Raw genomic sequence first — 22,315 nt, 5'->3', positions numbered from 1 at the left:
TATTTCTGGGGAAAGACTGAAGAAGTGACGTCGGCTGCCTCCTTTTGTATCGGACGCTCTGACGTCCTTTGCAACAGACGTCATTTTTAATAACCTTTTGTATTCTGGCCGATCAAGGGCTACCCGGGAGCCGGATAACCCATTAGTAAGGACTGCAACAGTGAATACACTCTAACATCTACATTTATGGTAAGTGTACACAACTGTACTTTTTTACTCATTGCTCTGACTTCTGCAAGAAAGTGTATGTCTGAGTTGCAAGCTGTTATGGTGTGACAACCTTTATCTTTGCTTCCACAGAGACGGGATTTCTTTGACAACTAATCCTTTTATGCAGGTCTACCCATATCCCTGTTTTCTTTCCAGAACCTAAAAATGAGGGAAAAATACTTCATACCTTTAATCTTCACTGATAACTGCGGTAAAGTTTTGACATAATAGTTATTTAGAATTTCTTATCAGTTCCCCATCTGTTGTGAAGATAAGAAGGGACAAACTGTCAAAGCAGACAATTTCCAAATGGTTGCTTCTGGCTGTTACCTTTTGTTAACCTCACCACAGCTGTTTTGAGCAAGGTCAAGGTTCACTCTCTGAGTGCCTTGGCTTCATGTATGACCGTTTTGTAAAGATTTCTACTCAAAGTATTTCAGAGGCAGCAGATTGTTCCTTTGTGCATACTGTTACAAAGCACTACAAACTAAATTCCTTTTCTAGGCCTTGGATAGGTTTTGCAAGGACCATTTTCTGTGGGCTCCTGGACCCTTTTCCTTCAGTCTCCCAGTTGTTATTTTAATCTATGGTAATGTACTAGAATTGCTAAAGCAACTGCAGCAGTGACCATAATGAGACGTAGGTGTGTATGTAAACTTAATAGTTGATTGATTATCCCTGCAGTAGCTACTCCCTCCTTCCACCCCCTTGGATTTGTGCATTTGTTATGCCAGCATGTGAGTTGTGTTTATTTTCCTAGCTATGTCCTCCCGGGGTTAGCCTTCCTCTCTCAATTGGCATGAAAGCTCTGAAGGGCTTGGTGCCTAAATCTGACTGAACTCCGCTTGAGCTGACTTACTCTTTGGCCACCTGGAAAGCGCCCTGAAGTTTTGGACGCTGTTAGGCTGTTGCATCCTGTGAATGATGTAATCCATATCATTAAAGCTACCACAGCAATGGTCATTTGAACATGTATCGTTCTAATTTTGTTTACTTACACAGCTGTGTTTTTTGCGTCTATATCAGATCGAACATTTAGTTAAGTGAATAAATGTCTGTCACCAATAATCTTGCGCGCACACATCGAACAGCAGTTTCCACTTAGGGAAACAATGGTGTTGCCCAACGAAAAAAAAAATAAACACAAATTAAGGGGTGGGGGGGCTGTGCCCCCCAACTAAATATTACCAACTCCGAGATCACTTCACATTGAAGAATGGGAAAACTCGGCGCAAAGGCCAAACAACTTGTTTCCCCAAGTGGAAATTGCTGTTCAGTTTTGTGTGTTCGATTTATTAGTGATTGATGTTTAGTTTTTCGATGAACTAAACATTCTATCAACTAATATAGACCCGTGTTTTCTACCACTCTCCCCTTTACTTTAACACCTTTATTAAATTATCACTTAAGTCATGGGGACATGCATTAATAGTTTTCCATGTCAAACTTTATGGATTAAATGTACATTTTCTATCTTTTAGAACTGTCATTCAGCCCAATACTACATAAATTGCTCAATTCCTGCCTTCCTTAAACTGCACTCCTTCTCCTAAACAGCATTTTGCTGGTATTGTTCCCAGAAATTCAATTTTATTTCTGTGTAGCTTTCCCCTTCCCATTTCTAAAGATCCCGCCTTCAGTTCTTTTTTTTTTTTTTTTCTTTTTTTTTTTTCTTTTGCTTTCTAACAGTATTCGGTACTTTAAAATACAGTTGGTTTAGCTTTCGATTTCCATTTTCTAGTAATTGCTTTTTTGGCAGTCAGAATTAAGCTTAATTAGGCGTTGCTGTGTCTAGGCAATTCAGATCAAGAGTCATTTCCTTAGTACTTCCCCAATATTTCTGCCAGACTATTCTGTAGGGAATTTTTAAAAGTATGCCTACTTATTACACCCCCCCCAACAAAATGCTCCCAGTTACTTTTTCTTCCCTGTCCCACCCCCAGTATTTGCTGTGTTCCTAAGGAAAAGCTTCTTTGAAGTCTACTTTGGTTGTAAAAATACATATGCAAATGTTTCTAAGCAGGAATCCTAAACCTTTTGGATTTTTTGTGTACTTGGGAGCCATACATATGTCTTCCCATTGTTCTGTTCTAAATTGCTTCTCCAAATTTTCTACCTACCTTTTCTAATGTTTTCTGATTTAATTATTTCAATTACCATGCAATATTTTAATTAAATATTGCCAAATAACTGAAAAAAACTGTTACAGTATTTTCTTCCTTTATACATGTTTCAGATTCTAAAGTACCTCTCCTGTAAGTCCATTTTTATCTTCCCATTTTGATTAATGCATAATCCAGAGTTTTCACTGCTGCTCTACATAGAGCTGCTATTTCCGAACATTGTTCATATTATTTCCCCTTCCCATATTTTTGTCTGATCTTTCATGTGTCAGTATTCTTATGTCCTCCAAAATAATATCAACCTCACATTTGTTGCACCATTCTAAAATTCCTACCTTCTAGTAATATTTTTCATACTATTGACATTCACAGAAAGAATTCTTAAATTTATTCCTTTCCCTGTTTCTTATTTTAGGCGGTACCATCCTTAAAGCTTTAGCCAGTTTCTTTTTTCTTTTGCTTTGCATTAATGACTTTTACATTTTCTTTTTCAATCTTTAACTCCTCTACCAGTGGAATTCTTTTCGACCATTTTTCAACTTGTATCTTCTTCACTAAGTTCTGATTCCATATCCAGCTAATCTCCTCCATTATTTCAGTATTTCCTTTTTTTCTGAAGTTTCATCTATTTCTGTCTCGCCTTCAGTCCTTTCTTGCTCCCTATTTGCTCTGATTTATAATGCTTGGCTCATTCTCTTTGTAATCCATACATAATGTTTTTTTATATATATAACATTCAGGTTCACATTTTTTTTGCTTTGTCCTATTTCCGATATATAATGTTTCTTTTTATCACAGCTATTAACTAAACGTCCTTCAACACAAAAATGTTTTTTTGCTTGTCCTCAAATATTTTACAACGCTCTGTTACCATCAGCATTTATAACATTTGGAATATATACAATTTTGTCCATTTTTTAGAGCATTAGTCCCATTCCCCAGTCCATAAACCCTTATTTCATAAAGTTTGAAATGTGTATTTCTTTACATATTTTTTAATTTTGAAAGACTTTGTGCTTTGGTTAGAAACTGTATATGAACATTCTTTAGTCTATCAAACATATATTGTATGTTTATAGCAAGGACTGTCTATTTTTCTTTTTTTTTCTCATATTCACATTTGAAAATCTCTCCATACTTTGTACAATCTCAAAGAAAACATCACAAAATCTTTGTTAAACAAAATAAATGCTCTTGCCTTATGCTCTTTTACACCTAGAGGTAATCTTACTCCAAATTTTCTTTTCACACTGTCCTCTTTTCTTTTTTTTTTTTCTCTCAGTCCTCCTTGTGTGGCTGCTACTGTCTTTGTGTACATGGTTCTTTCCACTGCTTATTTTTTTTTCATAATGTCCTCCCTCCCACCAAACCTCATTCTCTGTCTCACTTTGGTTAATCAGTTTTGAAGTATATCATTCTGCAACCCTCCCGATTTGGAGGGTTGTTACTATGTACTCCTCTCTGGCTTTCTCCTCAGTCCAATCAAACCGTTTTCTTTGAAAAGCTTCTGAGTTTTCTACTACTATACTGCTTACTATTTCTGAGTCAGCATTCGCCTCCTTTTCCTTCTGTTGTTCCATCTCGCAGACCATAATCCCAGCTGCCTCTGCATTAGGAACAGGATGTGCTTACATACTCGCATACTCAGAAGAATAAGAGTGCTGATCGTGAGTAGGGGTCCTTTATTTACCAGGTCTTTACAGTATAAACAGAATAAAGAAAATATTTCTGTTATTTACAATATTATACAGAGACTACTTACATTGACCTCATATTTGTTGTTTTACGGTCAAAATACATTTGACACCACTCTACTTTCCACAACCAAAATTTTATTATTTTGAACATTTCTCAATTGCATTTTAGCATTATGCACAAGTCCTTTCACTCTCTGGTTCCAAATGATCAACATAAGATTCAATAAACACTATCTTTATAAAGAACATGTTTAGTCATAGCCATGTTATTGTGGTAATTTGTCGGTCTCCATAAAAATTCATGAGTTTCTTGCTTTTATAGCTTTGATTGTCACTTCCTCCAATTTTTTCCATTGGTATACCTAAAATGTTTCGCCATTGCTTTTTTATACCAAATTTTTTCTTTCATTTTCTAAGGCTTTTGTATTTATTTTCCATATTACAATTTTCTCGCTTTCATTTCTTCATTCATACTCTTGCAACTTGTCATCATATCCCATGTTTTTTATATCCGTTTTCCAATAATGGAGTTATTAAATTATTCTTTTTGTTTTAATCATTTAAATATTTTGTGTAGATGCAACAGAACTGCAGATGCCACTGTTTTTTTTTTTTTAATTTTAAGCCACCATAATCTTTTGGCTACATATATATAGCGCATCTCTCTCTTACAGGATTGACAAGATTGCCATATAAAGAAGATGGTATTAATATCTCTCTTGGTTGACAGTGACATACTAAACACTAGCTATATTTGAAATATTTGCTAATCCAACAGAGTTCAGCAAATAAAGTTTTCTTGAAAGAAATTTTAAAAGACCACCGAAAACACATTTTGATTTTTTTTCATAACATTTTCCCATTGTAGTAATACAGTTTCGCTTTCCAAAGGTAATACCCAGTAACTTTATTTCTTGAGAGCTGACTTCAGTACCCTTAGTCCTATCTTCATGCTCTAAAACTTTTACTTTTTCTCTGTTCAAACACATATCAAATCTAAACACAAATTCAACTTGCTTATTTCTGTTTCATTCAAATGCTTGGTAACTTGTGATGTCATCTGCATCTAACATTTATCTGTATATAAATACCTTTCTTTGCTCTATATCCAACATTACCATCTACTGAATTAATATAACTAGTTATTGCATTCTTAACTAGTGAAAATAGTGTTCCTAAAATGACATCCTTGCTTTTATACCTCTCTTAAAACTTATTTACTCGGCCATCCATTAATCAAAACTTTTAATTTTGTTCAGTGTATATGCTGTAACACACCTTTCTTATACCCCATAGAATATGCTGAATAGTGGCAAAAGCTTTATCTCCTACCATAAGTAGTCTTTTTCTTGTCCATTTAATATGTCATCTACAATTTTTCTAAAAATCAATAATTTTTGACATTTTCCTTTGATACTATATATTGAATGTAATAGAGTATTCTTAAGTTCTGATTCCATTCTTTTCTGTAGTATTTTCATAAAGATTTTATAATCTGTATTCAAAATAATAGGCTTTCAATTTCTTATCTTTTCTCTCACCTTTTTCCCATACAAATGTAAACATTCTACTAAATTCTCGTGTTTAAATCCTTTATTAAACCACTCATTTAATACTTCTGTGTAATGCGTCTTTTGACTTACTATCATGTTCCTATATATTTGGCATTCTAAGCCACCCGGACCCACTGCTGTATATATACTTGTCTTAATACATTACTTATCTTGTTTTTTTTTTCCAAATCTATATTTTCTTGCTAAGAGAACATTCTTTGACCTTTAAATATTTTATATATTGCAGAACAATACACATCTCTTTGGTCTTTCTGTACTATCCCTTTCTGTCCTTATACTAGCTTCTTTAACTATTTTAATGAAGAGCGCTCTTCTTTTTTGCCTTGTAGGAAATATCTTTTTTTATAAAACAGATTTTTTTTCTTGATTCATTGCATATAACTCTGTTCATTTTTAATATTCATTTTCATTCCTTTCTCAATTTTTAATAAGTTCTTAACTTACTATAACTCTCTTCACTTCCTTTCTGTTTTTAACATGCCATCCATGGTAACATTTGTTTTATATTTCTTTTTAAAAGATCTCCACCATTTGGACCAGTTGTCTGTGTTCTAGGCATACCTCTGGAACAAGTCCATGAATTGTTCTTCTATATTAACATTTCACATCTCATACTTTTTAAAAAAATTTCTTACATCATTCCCTTTATTTTTTGTTTCTCAGGTTACAATTGAAGTCTCCTACTATAATAATTTCCATATTAATAGCAATGTAATTAAATGTTAAGGCAAACGTATATATTTTTTCTTTACTAGTTGCACATGCATATAATTATTCTGTAGACTATCTCTCTATCTAACATCAGTAACCATGATCCTTCCCATTAAAATTATAGTAATGTCAAGCACCTTAACTGTCTTTTTCATAAGTATTGCTGTTCCTGAACATAAATCTTTTTCTAAATTCCAGTGCATCTCATTACCCCACAGACATTCCATTCAAAAATTTTCTTTCATTAAAATCTTGAATCTTCTACTATAATATCAGTAGCACAATTTCTATACCTATCTAGAATAGCTAGTCTTCTAACTATGCTCATAAAACTGTTTAACATCCAATGCTAATATCCTGCGATTACCATTATTTATATTTAGGAAAATGTTCTAAGGAAAAAAATAAAGCCTTCACCCTTTTTCTTTTTTTCCTTTGTGTTTAGTCTAGTGATTTTTCTCTGACCCTTCTTTCTCACTCTTGTCTATAGATTTTTTTTCTTTTTACTACATTCGAGGTAATATCTTCTTCATCACTAACTTCAGTATCACCTTCTATATTTCTTGTTTTTGTGTCGTACTTATTTAACTGTTTTGTTCATATTTTGTCTACATGATTTTGACCCTTTTCTTCACGTATTACTTCCCGTAACCCCTTGAATGTGTTCCGACACAGTGGCTTCATGTATTTCTACCATCCATTCTTTACAATCCATCCACATATGACCTACCTTATTGAATTTATAACATTATAACTCACATTTTCTTTGCATCATGATCTATTGCAACACACACAACATTTTCCTTTTTGTACAATGAACAAGCAAATGATCTGATTTTCTGTAGTAGAAACAAGATTAACAGTGGGGTCAACCCAAAACCACACCTTTCTGACCATCCATATTTGAAATACTATGGATATGAATGATTTTATCACTTTCCATTTTTGGTACAATATTATGATTCCAACCCCCAGTGCATAATCCTGCAGTGTTAAACTTTAGAAATGTCCAATACATCTTTACATATGGTATTTAAATGTCTTTTCAAAGTCTCTCTTCCAATTTCTTTTCTAAATTGAACATACATGTTCTTAGTTTCTCTGGAGAAAAATAAACACCTACTCCATGGAATATTTATATAGTCTCTCTTGTTTTCATATTGACTCAGATGCTTCCTTTCTCTGACAATTTTCAAAAATTGTACCACAAAAAGTTTCTTTGCTTAATTTAATGAACACTCTCTTGTCTCTGCTGGAGAAATTCCTAAAGGTGAAATAACATTGACCCACCATATCTTTCTATTTCTCTTTCTTCCGTGGAAAAAATCCTAACAGTATAATTTCTTTGTTTCAAAGGTTTATTTTCCTGATTATTCTCTTTTTTTTTTTTTTTCTTTTTTTTTTTCTTTAACCATATCAGCATAAGTTATTGTCTTGCCATTTCCTGCTTTTGTATCAAAAGTATCTCTTCATTTTGAATTCTATATCCCTATGCCACATCCTTGCCACTCCCAAGTTTGCTTTCCTCACATAATTTCTCTGACAAAACATCCTGCAACCCTCCCAACTGGATAGTTGTAATACATCTCTCATCACTCTGGTTCTCTTCCTGGAATAGGTGCTGCTAGAAAATCTCTTCTGAATCTGGAAAAGGGTTGCCTGCCTTTTCTCTGACCACTCGCCTTTCTGTTTCAAAAATATCCATGGACGACTTGAGTGTCTTCCTATCATCATCAAACCACTGGAACTCCACTAGAAGGCATATATGTTGATTCTCCAACCTCAGACACACAAGGCTTGATTACTTTCTCTTTTCTCAATACACTTTTTTAAGCCAATTTTGAAGGCCCTGACATCTGCCTTCTCCCAGTCATAACCAAACACCTCTCTGGACTTCATTGCTGTAACTCCCCGTTTCTCTAAACAGCCTCCTTGCCAGAAACAAAAGCTGGAAATAAACCACAAAAATGTTCCCCTCCACAATGTAAAGATTAGGGGATTTTTGTATTGCGTTTCTTCATTGTTTTACATACAGACCTCCCCCACTCTTTTTTTTTTTTTTTTCCATAACCAATACTTGATTTTTCTTGTGTTTGGCAATATCCATTTCCCATTAAACATAACTTCATTTAATCTTTCATTCCAGATTATCCTAATTATACCAAATATTTTGTATCCATGTTAAACATTTTTACTGTGCTTTCAAAAAATCATTTCCATACTTATTTGCTTAGAATCTTTCAATTTAACTATTTTATTTTCTATAATCTTTTCCTATAATTAAACTATTTTACATGTTAAATATGTTCTGATGTTTCTAACTTTCCACAATACAAACTTTCTCATTAATTTTTTGAAAAAGCATATTTCTTTTAACATGTAATTTAATTTGTAAACTCCATAAAAAAAATCCTGATATGCAACATTTTTATAACAATCTGTTTTTTGCTTTATAGATTAATTTTTTTCATTTACGAAATGTTTCCAAATTTTATACCTTCCAACTCTTACACCTTCTAAATTTCTCAAATATTCAAACCAGCTTCTTGTAAAATATCTTGTGCTTTTAATAATTTCCTCATTTCTTCTTTTTTTTGCTATTATATCATCAGCATAAGACGTAAGAGGATACTTTTATCCCCATTTTTTATATACATTTGTATCCGTCATTTATCGCACTATTCATAACTATTATAACCAAAAACCTGCTCTTTGGACATCCCTGTTTTATACCTCTGTTTATCTCTTTTTTTTTTTTTTTTTTTTTTTTTTTTTTTTTCAGTAAAACAGACGTTTATTAAAACCTTAATTTCAGTATTTTGATATACTGATTCACATACTTTATCTTTGCACTAAAATTATATTCTTCCATTAATCGCCACAATTATTTAAGCTCTATTGAATTAAACCCTTTGTATCTGCCACTGTTAAATTTGCTTCTGTCTGACTTTTAATATTGTCTAGTGTTTCTTTTAGTATTAATCTTATTCTTTTTCCTCTAATGCCATAAACATCGCCTCCTAATATAAAATGTAATGTGTCTTCTTGTCTATTCTGTATTACTTTCATGAATAACTAACTTATCACAATTGCTCAACATTACAGCTATTCAGTTTTTAATCTAAATTTTCTGCTCTTTTCATATAAATGTAATTACACCTTCACATATTTCTTCCTAATTTATCCCATCATTTAACCACTCATTAAATAGTTTTATTAATATTTTTGTCATATCATTAATTTTGCATACTTCTGATATCCTGTGCTATCCAATCCAGATGCAGTGTCTGCATTTACACACTTTATTACCTTATCTATCTCATCTGTTGTAATTTGCTGTTCCGTTTTATTTCTTCTGTAAATTTATACCTTCTGCGTATTTTTTTTTCAGTCCTCTTACTATCCCTTTCACATATTTAACAACTATATCCATTATTTTAAGTTGTATTTTAATTTTCATATCCTTATTCTTCATTTCTCTCATTACACCATCATCCTGTTTAACTTTAATACTTAAATATGGTGATACTTCCTCCTCCTTTCCCTGCAAAAATATCTTTGCCTATATAATTGTTTTCTCTTGATTTTTTGACGCATTTCTTGTTTCCTAAAATAACCATTTTCTATCTAAACTACTTGAACTATTGTCTTGAATTTGTCCATATTCCTTTTATTTTTCTTCTCTCATTCTCTAATATTAAATGCGTTTTATTTTTCGTTGCTCTCCACCACTCTGACCAGTTCTTATAGAAAATTTTCATTGTTAAATTCTTTCCATAGCTTTATTTCCTTTTGATTATTCTTATTCCATTCTTTCATCTTGCTCAATCCATATAGACAGATCTGAACAACCCATCTCTGCTACTTGTTCTAATATAATTTTTTCTTTTGTCAAGAACTGTAAATCTGTTTGAAATCATTGTACATGTGCTCTTTCTTAAATTCCATAATTTTAAATGTCCATGTTTTAATATCTTCTGTATTGCCTTTTTATATATTGTACATTTTTTCTTGCATCTTAAATTACAGTTAAAATGTCCTGTTAGTCCTTGGTTGAAAGTTTTAGCCCTAAGTGGAAACATTTTCATTTTAACGTATATAATTGAATTTGTTTTTAGAATTGGTATGCCTTCCTTGTGTTAATTACTAATAATTTGTTCTTGGGGTTTTTGTGTAGACTGTAAATAGATGCATTGAAATAAAATGTTTTAAAATGAAACAGTTTGCTCACTTATTTTATTTTAAGAAATGTAATTTCTTGTAAACGCTTCGAAAACATTTATTTTTTGGTTAAAATGTTTTATTAATCTCCTGTTGCTATGATATCCATATTCATTATAATTTAATAGGTATAAAAATAATTTTTCCCTTTCTTTATATAACACACAAGCTTATATGGGTATTGGTCTATACCCTTTTTTCCCTCCCATCTGAACTCCACTACCATCAATGTGTAATGTAGAATTTTAAATCTTTTCCTATAAATATAGCAATACCTGAACATTTTTCATGTCCCAAATTCCATATTAAACCACCTGGCCTTATCTGTTTGTTCTCTTTCTTCTTTACTCTAAAGCGTAATATATTCTAATACAATCAAATCCACATCACAACCTGTATACCATTCTGTTACTCCAATTCTCCTAACTATATGTTTGATACTATTAACATTAATCAAGATAATTCTAAGATGTGCTATGTGACACCCGTGCCCTGGCCCAGCAATCAAGGAGCCTCAATCCTCACCACTAACACCAGAGAGGGGCGTCTCATATAAGAGGAAAGGATAACAAATACACACAGTAAAGTACAATTTCCCTTAAGTGCACACAGAGATCACAGTCAGTCTGGGGCTGGTTGCTCCCTTGGTTCCCAGTAAGACTCCCCACTGGTACAGCTATAGGGTCCAGATCTCAGCCTAGCTGGCAAGCTAACCTCCCGTACCCTCTGTCCAACAAGTGCTTTGTGCCCCTGCCCAAGTAGCTGACACACACACTTCCAGATGAGTATTTATACAACTTCAGACACTCCAGGGAAAAGGCTGACACAGATTCTCTAGCTGTGCCCCTTTACCCAGACTATACAGTAGTAATTACTGCCACCACCAGCTAATAATTAGCTACCCAAAGACCCTTAAAAAGGTGTCCAGTTATTACTGTGCAATATTCTTATCGAATAGTAGTGTAACTTAAGCAATCTTAAAGCTGTGGAAGGGCTTACTACAGGATCACTTACAAGCATGCAGTGTACCCTAGAGCTTACTTATCTCTACACAAACCAGCCACAGGTAAAAGGTTTTTAAAATATTTAATAAATACTAAAAACACAAGACAACACTACTGCTACACTACAGTGCTATTCAAGAGTTCAGAGATCACACAGAAACTTAAAATAATTCCGTAGTACAGTTCTGACATAACCGCAAACAGTCCAATCTTTATAGTCCTAGCTATTTCTACAAGAAAACATGCTTCTAAGATAGTGGATGTAGTGAGATGTAGACTTTCATTGGGTGATTTGAATTGGGGTATAAAGGGTCTTTGATGTGGTGCTACTTTGTACATCTGATGAAGTGATAGACAAAAACGTATTGTGGATTTTTATCGTTAATGTTTTATGCTGTGGAGAGCCTTCATTGCTGCAATAAATTGTGTTTTGTTCTGTGAAGAGTTTGCCTGCCCTTGTTTACCATCGAGTTGCTGAGGATTGGTTTATTGGAATTAACAACAACATTTTCTCTCTTTCTTGGTTTTTATACTTCTAAGATAACTTACTTAAGACAACGGGCAGAGTGCTGAGAGTTGGATAGTAAAGTCAAAAATGCTTGGTCTCTCTCTGAGCAATAGTTTTTAAACTCACTAACAAACATCTCTGATGGGCCCTCCCATATTACATAATTTTGACACTTGGGTTTTCACAATATACACATTACATCATTTTTGACAGTCTGGCGTTCCCAGGCCAACAGGCTACATTATTTAACAATGTAACACCTGCTCAGGAAACTACAATAATAAGACCTTTCACATGTACACTTCAGTAATTATTCCTTAAGTTAAAACAATAGAAAGAATGTGTTCAGCTAGCCTCTTTGACACCACTATCTAGATCAAAGGATGTAATTTTAATTGCAAAAGAAAGATTTGAAATGCTTGACTTAGTTTTCCTTACAGCAGATGGCAATGCTGCTACATTGTTGACACAGCATTTCTTTACATTTAAGACAAGCCTGTATTTTACATTTATATTTACAAATGCCAGAATTACGTGTCAAATTCTGTTTGACTAGGCTGGCAGCCTTTTCCCCTTCTCTACCAGTCTTCACATGCTACTCTTCTTGAGTTGTGAGAAATTGTTTATGTACAATTTTAACTTTCTCCATTTTCAAAGTCATGTTACAGTCCCAAGCTCCTATCCAAACCCCTGTATTATCAAGTACTTTTGAAATGTCTGACTATTATAATAATTTTTCAGTAATTTTTTTTTTTACAGTCCCTAATGTCCATTAGGAACTGTATATTAATCTTTTTTTCTTTAACATAATTATTCCAAGGAAAATGAAATCTCTTGCCTTCTGTGCCTTTATGCCTAAAGGCACAGTCAGCTTGTCCCAAATTTCATACCTGTCCAATTCTACCTTCTCTTTACTTTGAATTCTCACAACAAATTTCTTCTTCTTAGCATCTTCCATTTTCTTCTCCTTTTCCATAGATTTTTGTGCCCACTACATCCCTAAATATTTATTCTGCTTTTCTTTCTGTAGAATCTTTCCACTATTTCACCCAATGAAGCTTCTTTCTCTGGCTCCGGTTCACTCTGCTCCAATAAGTTCTCCAATATATCATCCTGCAACTCTCCTGACTGGAGAATTGTAATTGTAACTACTTCACTCTTCGACCCCTTGAGCATCTCTCAGGAAGATTTCTTCCGCATCTTCCACTCTATTCTCTTTTCTGACTTTTTAACATTTTTTTTCTTCCAGTTTTAAAAACATTACTATGGAGTCTGCATTTACTTCATCTCCTGCCATCGCCATCTTTGTGCTGTTTTCCCAGCAGCCTTTGCTCTAGGAATAGACTGCCAGACTCATTAGCTGCACACACTACAAATGCCATAAAAGAGTAAGAAGTTCCCCAGTGCCCTGGTCAAATTTCCCCTAATAGTATAATTACCATCTTTGGTGTCCCTTGACAAGGGGCTACTAGCCTAGAGGGACTAGTCTGGTCAACAAAGGATAAATAAAATGCAATTCTTACTGATCGTCTAGGCTGGTAAGAAGTTGTTAAAGGACAACAATGGGATTCTATTATTAAATGCTCAACTTCTGTCTATTCCTCCCTATTCACTGTCCTTGCTATGAATAAACAATACAGCATTTAAAATATTTTAAATTGCCTGTTTCTCTCCACTAGAGCAGTACCTTGCTGTACTGTGGGGGTTTCACTTTCAAAAAAACATTTGTCCTGCCCTGCTGCAGTCTCCAACTCACTGTCATCAAGGCCACTGAATACAGAGTTTTCTGGCCATTTCCCTCCCCAAACTGGCATCACCACTACCATCCTAAAAACCCACCCACCATGCTGATTTATTTATGGGTTACATCGAAGAATATCTCATTTATGACTCCAGTCATAACATCTACTTGGGAGAAATGGATATCTGGAGAAGATACCTTGACCATTGTTGGATGGTGTGGCAGGCTGACAAACCATTTTTATTTGAGATTGTCCAGTATTTAAATGACAACAAATTGGGGATTGAATTTGCATTAAACAAATTAATTTTTTGCATGTCACAGTTATTAGAAATTGGGATGACACTTTAGATTCGCATGTTTTTCAAAAATATCCTCAATGTAATAATCGTTTACATGCCACTAGTTTACGTCCTGGACATATTATCAAGAATATCCCCAAGTCGCAATTTTTATGGATTAAACGGATTTGTTCCACTCAAGACCACTATGATGTTTACAAGCAGGATTTAACTCCTAGAGTTCAAGGCAGGTGGTATAAGACTAGTGACATTTCATCTGCTGATATATGGGCTACTAAACGGGATGGACTACCAACCAAAATATACCTTGAATGATGATGTCAGGTTTGTCACCATATATGGTTGAAATAATATGATTAGGGACACTATCAGTCAAAATTGGAACATATTATTAGCTCCTGAGGAATTGAGAAATATATTTGGTTCCAGGTGTCAATTTTCGTATTGCAGAGGACATACTTTGGGTTCTTATTTTAGCCACTATAAACATTAGGGTGGCACCAACCAACAACAATTAACTATGACTGGGGAGATAAATTAATTGTCTCCTATCCCTGTGGCCATTGTTAATTTTGTAAGTATATGTTGAAATCCAAGCAGTTCACTAGTAAAAATACTAGCCAGGTGTATCAAATGTTTTGCCAACTGCAGTACAGATTGGCTTATCTGTCTAGCTACGTGTTTTTGTTCAGCTTTCTATATTGGCCAAACTTCACGCCCATTGAGTCGGGATGTCAACATTTTAGTGACATTCGTAACCAACGACTTTCAAATGCGTTATACAGACACACTACTAAACATCCATCTGCCAGATTCAGTTTTTTTAATTATAGATAAAATTCAGGGAGATAGATGCAATAAGTCGGGTTGGCATGCTTTACTCGGTAAGAAAAAAAAAAAAAAAGCTGGATCATCAAACTGGGTGGATTTTCCCCCGGTATTAATGACTACTAACAAACATTAATGACTACTTATAAACTTTAATTGATGGAAATTTGTGTTTTGATTTGTTTTATTGGTTGCTATAAATATTGAAGTCACTGAGGTTTTCTGTATGTGTTACTGAGGAAGGCATCATTGCTATAACTGAATTTTTACTGTTTGGGGTGCCACAATAAATATTCCGTTGTCAAATATTCACTCTTTTGGTGCTGGCCTGCTTTTTGGAATTGGTATGGAACAGGCTAGCTTGCTGGTACTGGGAGATGACCTACCCTCCCCCTCTGACGGCTCCTTTGAGCTCTCACTATTGTCTCGTGAGAGAAAGATGTCTGTACATACCAAGTTCCCCTTGGCTGCCAGTGTGAGATGCTTTGTAACAGCTTTGGCTTGGCAGTTTTGAACACCCACTCTTTGTCACCCTCGTAACAAACTAAAACTGATTTCTGCCGCATAGGATGAATTAGTTAGTAGTGGCTACTCATTCCTATCCTCCTTTGTCAGCTCTTGCAGGTACTCTACTGTTAGTCAAACTCAAGTTATCCATGCCATACTCGGGACTTGTTTCCTGTGTTACATGGAGCTGGCTAACACATTTCCAGTTACTCAAGTCCAAAGAGCCGTTTCAGAGATTGCCTGTGGGAGGCACTCTGGTTAAAATGTCTAGACCAGCAATTGCAGAGAGGGTACTGCCTCCAGATGGAGTGAAACCTGATTTTAAATGTTGAAGCAGTTCGTGATATACTAGATGAGCCAGGAGTCGTATTTTTTTTCAGTCTTTTTTTTTTTTTCCTGACACTGGAGACTTTTTTTGTACAGAAGTGGGAATTTGTGACAGTCAGACAAAAGCCAATGCCAGAACTGAGAGAATAACAAAGGGTTAGAAAACCACCTTAACTGACTCATTGACTAGTGAAGACTTTGGCAATGGTTCTGAACCTTACCATGCATGGAGCTTGCGGTATTAAGACACTACCTTAATTGTGGATTTTGTGGACATTCAAATGCTGTTTTACTACAGTTAACTGCTTTAAAAGCTTAATTTAAAAGGGAGAAGTTATTTTTTAACCGTGCACAGAGCAGTGTAAAAGTGCCCTTGTATAAAGTAATTGTGAATGTAACAGGTCAGTTTATGCTCAAAATGCTCTGGCTGCTTGGCAGTAAAGTAGATTCAGGCTGTTTCTTAGGATTCTGTGTGAGTTTCTTCAGAGTATATCAGAATTCTCAACAGATTTTAGAGTTTTGAGGCATGAGTCGCATTTTATCTGTGGTCTAGTGATACTTAAAGCAGTACTGCAAGTCTGCTGCTCATTTTTATTGTGCTGTATTTTGCTGTGTTAGTGGTGTGTGTGCTGCAGTGTAACAGTGTGGTTCATAGGAGTTCAGACCTCCATCTTATAACATCTAAAACTGTAGCCAAGTCAAGTGCGGATTTTAACTGCAGTGAGCAAACTTGGTGTTCAGTCTTCGGTTTTCTTATTTTCATCATCAACATTTCCACATTTGTATGTTCTGTTTGACTGTGTAAATTCTCTGGTGTGTAATTTGACTAATGTGCTCATTTATTTTTGTTAAGGGACAAATAAAGGCTGAATTGGACCGTCATCAGTCAAGGTTGCTAGATGGATTGTCATACTACAAACCACCTAGGTAAGTAGAATGAGCTTAATTCTGTGCTGTGTAATGGTACAGGCTGATTAATTTGCTTATAATAATGGGAAATTTTGTTCTGCATTTTTTTTTCTTTTGGAGGGGTTGCGCACCTACTCCCACCTTTATACGTGTGTGTGTCTGTGTCTGTGATTTTGCTGCCAGCCCTGCTTATTAAGGCATTTATCCTTTAGTTTTAATTCATTTTTTCCCTCTGTATTTTTGTTTAAGCTACTAATTCATGTCAGAATACACTGGCTCTGCCCATCTAACACAAAATAGTCCATTATTTTTTTCTATGCAACTTAACAGAACAATTTTGTATTTCTTATACATTATGCCATCAATGTATTTAATGAACATAATTTATGGCTGTAATCTCTCTTCAGAACAAGCTTTCTACCTCCCTTCGATTGTAACATTCATCTTCATTGCCTGTCTTCTCCTGCTGAATGCCCTACTACTGTCTTCGGCCTACCTCGCCAAATTTTATCCCATGTCTTTATTTTTCTGTTTTTCTCCGAGTTTTATTACCTTCACTAACCTTTACCTGCTTATCCCCATTCTATCTTTTCTATCTTAAATCCACTGATACCCTTGCTTTCCATCCCTTTGTACTTTCCTTTAACTATATCATTGCTGGAGCCTTCCTGTGTCCTGACAGAGTGCTCTTCAAACTATCTGGAGATATACAGAGCTAAGTATATTTTTCTGGCACTTCAGAGTTGTGTACTGTTAATTGTTACTGGACTAATTTTGTATCCTTGCTGGCTGACTTCAGAGTTGTGCACTGCTATTTTTGCTTCATTGTATAGTTTTTCAGATCTCTGCTGAAGGTGTTGTTTTTTCCCCCTACTCACTTTCCCTTTTCCTGTCTTGTTGTTTAAATTTGGAGGCTTTTGCAGTTGCCCGACCCCACAGTAGATTTGATGCGAGACACCCCCCCCCAACCCCCCCTTCCCCATCTCCTTTACCTCATTCTACCCAATAGACTCCTTCTGCACTCACTTGTTTTTAGTCATTTTTAATTTAATTGCATTTTTTTAAATTGTTTGGTCTAACATTGCTACATACTCAAGTGTGCTAGCGTGCACTGCATTTGAATTGTTTTTACTGCTGTTTTAGCTACTTTTCTGTAACAAAAAAAAAAAAAAGTAATCTAAGCCTGTTTTCTACCTTTCCTGTAACTAGTGTACTCCAGTTTTCAGATTTGCTGTATCCGTGACTGTATGTTACCTTCTGAGCCCCCCCGAGCTTTCTGTGTTGGAGGGAAGCCTTCTAACTTATCAGTGGGAGTGCTAAGTACTAGGTAACTTATCTATCACATAAGGAGTGGTTCTGGCCCAGAAATTGTAGATCTGAAGTAGTTAACTTCATTTGATCAGCAACCTGTGGGTTACGGATCCGATACTAATCCGAGCTGGCAGCATACCAAGCAAAAAGATCCGAGCTCCGAGCTCCAAGCTCCTCCCCGTACCCATACTGCACTGCAACCTCCTAATCCCCAGATCTCATTTGCCGAGGCTTTGCCAGCACGGGATTCTTGAGCTCCAGGCAAGCGTTAGGATTTTTCTCTAAAACTTGGTTTGTGTGTGCCCATTTTCATAATTTTGAGGTAAATTGATAATTGGCCAAGATACTTATTGGGTTTTTCGTGTTTTGAAAGTTGAAAACTTTTGTTTAGTTGTAGGCCTCTCTTCCTGCCAGTCGTGTGTGTGTGTGTGTTCTTTAGAATGTCAGAAAGTGACTTTCTCCAAGTGCACAGAGTGTGGCCACGAGCTGTCTCCAGCTGATGGTCACACTCTGTGTGTAGTTTGCTTGAGGGTGGCCCATTTGTCTTCTGGCTGCAAGATTTATGTGGCCTTCAACCCCCGAGCCCTGCGGGATCACAGGAATAAGTTGATTCTGACGGGTCTTTTACCCGCAGAATCCACTTCTGCTTCTTCTTCCTCTTCAGCTTCCTTACCAGCCACGGCTGTGGCTGTTCAGCCTTCTGGCCTTTCTCTCCCTGTGGTAAGGTGGGAGGGTGAGTCCCGGACAGGGGAGAAAGAGGCTAAGAAAATTAAAGAAAAGCACAGGGATACAGAGAGACCTGTGGATAAGGATTAAAGATAGAGGGGCCGCAAGCGACAGGCCGAGTTAGATCCAACGACCCCTCCTGCTAAAGTTATCTTTTCTCCAGTAAAGGTTCCCAGGCCATCCTCTCCAAGGCTCTATTCACCACGTTTTTCTCTGGAGCCGGAGGAGGAGGCTAGACCACCCTCGAGGTAGTCTTCGCGTTGGCTCTCCCGGCCAGCATCGGTGGCATCCTCCAGATTAACCAGAAGCATCGCATCACCTGATCCATGTCTGCTTCAGAGAAGATTTCTACAAACCCAGGTGCAGATGGGGGTATTGCTGGCCCCCCCTCCCGGTGCTGGGAGTTCGGCTCGTTTTTTTGCCCTGATAGCTCCTTCTCCAGTCCACCATCGGATATCTGAGTCTATGGATCCGAGGAGCCCTGGAATCAGGGGGTCGGCGCCGATGATGCTTTTGGCCTCTATGCCGGCCATGCCCTAGAGTCTGTCTGATCCACTTTCGGATCCGAGCTCTCGGAGCCGAGAGTTGGGCTTTGGATCTGAGGGATGAGTGTGTCATCGGCTCAGTTATGGTCGGGGCATACCGTTCCGTCGGGTCCGAATGTTCCAGCTTCGGCTCCGATCTCTTCATCTGATCCGAGGGGCTCTGCTACCAGTTTCAGGGCTGCTGGGTCTCCCTCGGCATTTGACGTCATGGAGAGGGTTCTCTCTCTGGAGGATCGAGACCCCTCACTCTGTCATCTGGGGCCATCCCTGCTCCTTCGCAGTTGGGTTTGTCTTCTGTCATCCAGTCCCCCCAGGGACAGCCTGTGTCCAGTGCGCCCCAGACAGTTCCCTTGGAGGAACAAGAAACCATTTGTGAGCCTTCCCCAGAGAGTCTGCCTGAGGAGGTCCCTCACAAATGCCAGTGTAAGAGGAGGCACTTGGACGACTCAGTCCCTCACTGATGATACCGACTTGGAGGAAGGGGAAGGTTCACCCAAATCACCCCCCGAAGACGTCGCCTTTGGAGACATTATGGAAATCCTTTGCCGGGGGGGTGGTCCGTCCAAAAACCTTCCTCTGACGAGTCGGTATATCTGGAGGTGTTCGACACAGGCCCATCTACCTCTGGGTGTCCCCCCCCCCCCCCCGGCCGACCCTCTGGTGGACCTTATCACCACCAGAGCATGGAGGGAACCGGACACTGTGGAGACTATACCCAAAAGACCCGACAAAATACTGAGGCCACCAGCAGATAGAGCCTCTTGGAGCAAAAGTTCCCCGGTTGATGCCATGGTGGTGGTGGCGGCCACAAAAAAGGAACTCGCCAAAGAACGTTCCACGGTCCACCCCCCAGACAAGGAGTCCAGGGCTATGGACCATCTTGGAAAGCAGACTTTTGCTTCAGTCACCTTTACTATAAGAGCGCTGAATTACTTGGCCCATGTAATTCGACTGCAGCGGGACCTCGTGAAGGAGTATGCTGAGTCTCCCCTGGAGTCCATGGCGGCCGAGGATAAACGGACCTTCTCAGCTCGTATGGCCACTCAAGTCCATATCTAATATGTCCATGCGTTTACATTCTCATGCCACTGAGGGAGCCGCTAGGGCTAGTGGTCTGGCATTGCCTTAAGGCGTCACGCTTGGCTCCGTCTTTGTGACTTCTCGGAACCCTTCAAGGCGTCCTTCGCTAATGCACCCTTTGGTTCCACCCTGTTTGAGAAGACTGTCCTCGATACACTTGTCCAGAGCGAGGAAGACGCTGTCAGCCGTCTGGATCCGCTTCTCTAACCCTCAAAGTTCCTTCTCCAGGAACCAGCGAGGGCAAAAGAAGCTGTGGTTCCGGAAAACTCAGCAGTCCCGGAATGCTCAGGACTCCTCCTCCCCCAGAGGCAGAGGGGGACAAGGTGGACGCCGGCCCAGAGGCAGAGGGGGGCCGAAGAACTTCGGGTCACGTGAACCTTTTTTAGAGCGACCCGCGCAGCAACCCTGAAGGGTTACCAGACTGCTCCTTTCTGGAGGCAGTCGGGAGTTTTTAGATGCACCTAGCCCAATGGGAGTCCATCACGACAGATTGCTGGGTGCTGCGAATAATATCCAGAGGCTATTCTATTCCCTTCATAAACAAACCCCCCTTACACCCACTCAGACGGAGGCCGCGGCCTTGGAAATACAAAAACTACTAGAAAAAAGAGCCATCCCGCAGGTACCCCCAGATCAGTCCGAATCAAGCATCTGTTCCAGGAACTTTTTGGTGCCAAAAAAGACGGGGGACCTAAGGTCTATTCTAGACTTGTCTACAATGAACCTGTTCATTGCCAAGGAACCGTTCCGGATGGTCACGCTTCAGTCCATCCTGCTGCATAGCTACGGTAATCCCACTCCACAAGGGGGGAGCCACCACAGACCCTGGGAAGTACCGCCCCATTAGCCTGACTAGCCTGGTCTGCAAGGCCATGAAATGTATCCTCATGGAACTTATAAACAAAGACATTGGTAAAGGGCAGATCATGTCTCCTAAACATGATGGACTTCTTTGAAGCAGTCACCAAAGCCGTACACGAGGGTAAGGTGATTCAAACAGCCTATCTAGATCTTGCCAGGGCTTTCGACACCATCCCCCACTCTGGAATTATAGATAAACTCACTAAACTAGGTATAAATCCCTATGTCACAAGATGGGTTGCCAACTGGCTCACTGACAGAACCCACACTGTGAAAGTAGCAGACTCCAAATCTGACTTCAGACCAGTGACAAGTGGAGTACCACAGGGTTCAGTCCTTCGGTCTTCTCCTGTTAGTATCTACTTCTCTAAAGTACAGGCTAACACAAAGTCTTGGGCTAACAAAGTTCGCAGATGACTGCAAACTAGGAGCCATAATTGAAACTCCTAACTATGTTGACATCCTACAAAAGGGCCTCACTGAGACAGATGCCTGGTGTCAAAGCCATGGCCTTAAGTTTAATGCCAAAAAGTGCATTGTCATCATTTTTGGTAAAAACTCTGTATCCATGAACTACAACATAGGTGGTAGTATACTTAACACTGAAAGTATTATAAGAGACCTTGGGACACAGGTGGACAGTAGTCTCTCCTTTGATAATCACATTGCCACAGTAGTCAGGAAATCCTTCTACGTGGCACACCTAATCACAAAAGGTTTCTCATTTAGAAAAAAAAGAGGTAATTGTTCCCCTCTACTCATTACTCATTAGACCCATTAATAGGGTACAATGCCTCTTTTGGTATGTACCTCACAAGACATCTACAACAACTGGAAAGGCCGCAGAAACACCTCACAAAGGATTACCGGCCTCAAACAGATGCCCTACGCAGACTGTCTCAAAAAACTCTAGCTTTACTCCGGTGATCTCTGCCTAACATACAAAGCCATGTCAAACCCAGAGCAGTTGGACATGCTCCACTTAAAGAAATCCCAATCCCTCAGAGCTACATGCTCTAGGGACCTAAACCTTGTCTCCACAATAAACTGAACATGCTGGAGGGATAGATTCCTGTCCCAGAGGCTTCCCATACTCTGGAATAAACTACAGATCTATATCAAACAAAGCT

At 37.8% G+C, this 22,315-nt stretch overlaps 1 protein-coding gene across 1 annotated transcript in view; it reads left to right on the top strand.

The window, feature by feature from the left end:
* Nucleotides 1-22,315, top strand: part of NUP188 (nucleoporin 188) — a 3,305,077-nt gene that overhangs the window by 68,647 nt on the left and 3,214,115 nt on the right. The window contains exon 3 of the mRNA XM_044058121.1: nucleotides 16,607-16,680. Within this exon, the coding sequence (XP_043914056.1) occupies nucleotides 16,607-16,680 (74 nt within the window). The remainder of the gene's footprint in view (nucleotides 1-16,606; nucleotides 16,681-22,315) is intronic.

This window comes from Protopterus annectens, chromosome 16.part0, assembly GCF_019279795.1.
Source record: "Protopterus annectens isolate FY-2018-M chromosome 16.part0, PAN1.0, whole genome shotgun sequence".
Classification (NCBI taxonomy): domain Eukaryota; kingdom Metazoa; phylum Chordata; order Ceratodontiformes; family Protopteridae; genus Protopterus; species Protopterus annectens.
This window is presented reverse-complemented; position numbering and strand designations above follow the sequence as displayed.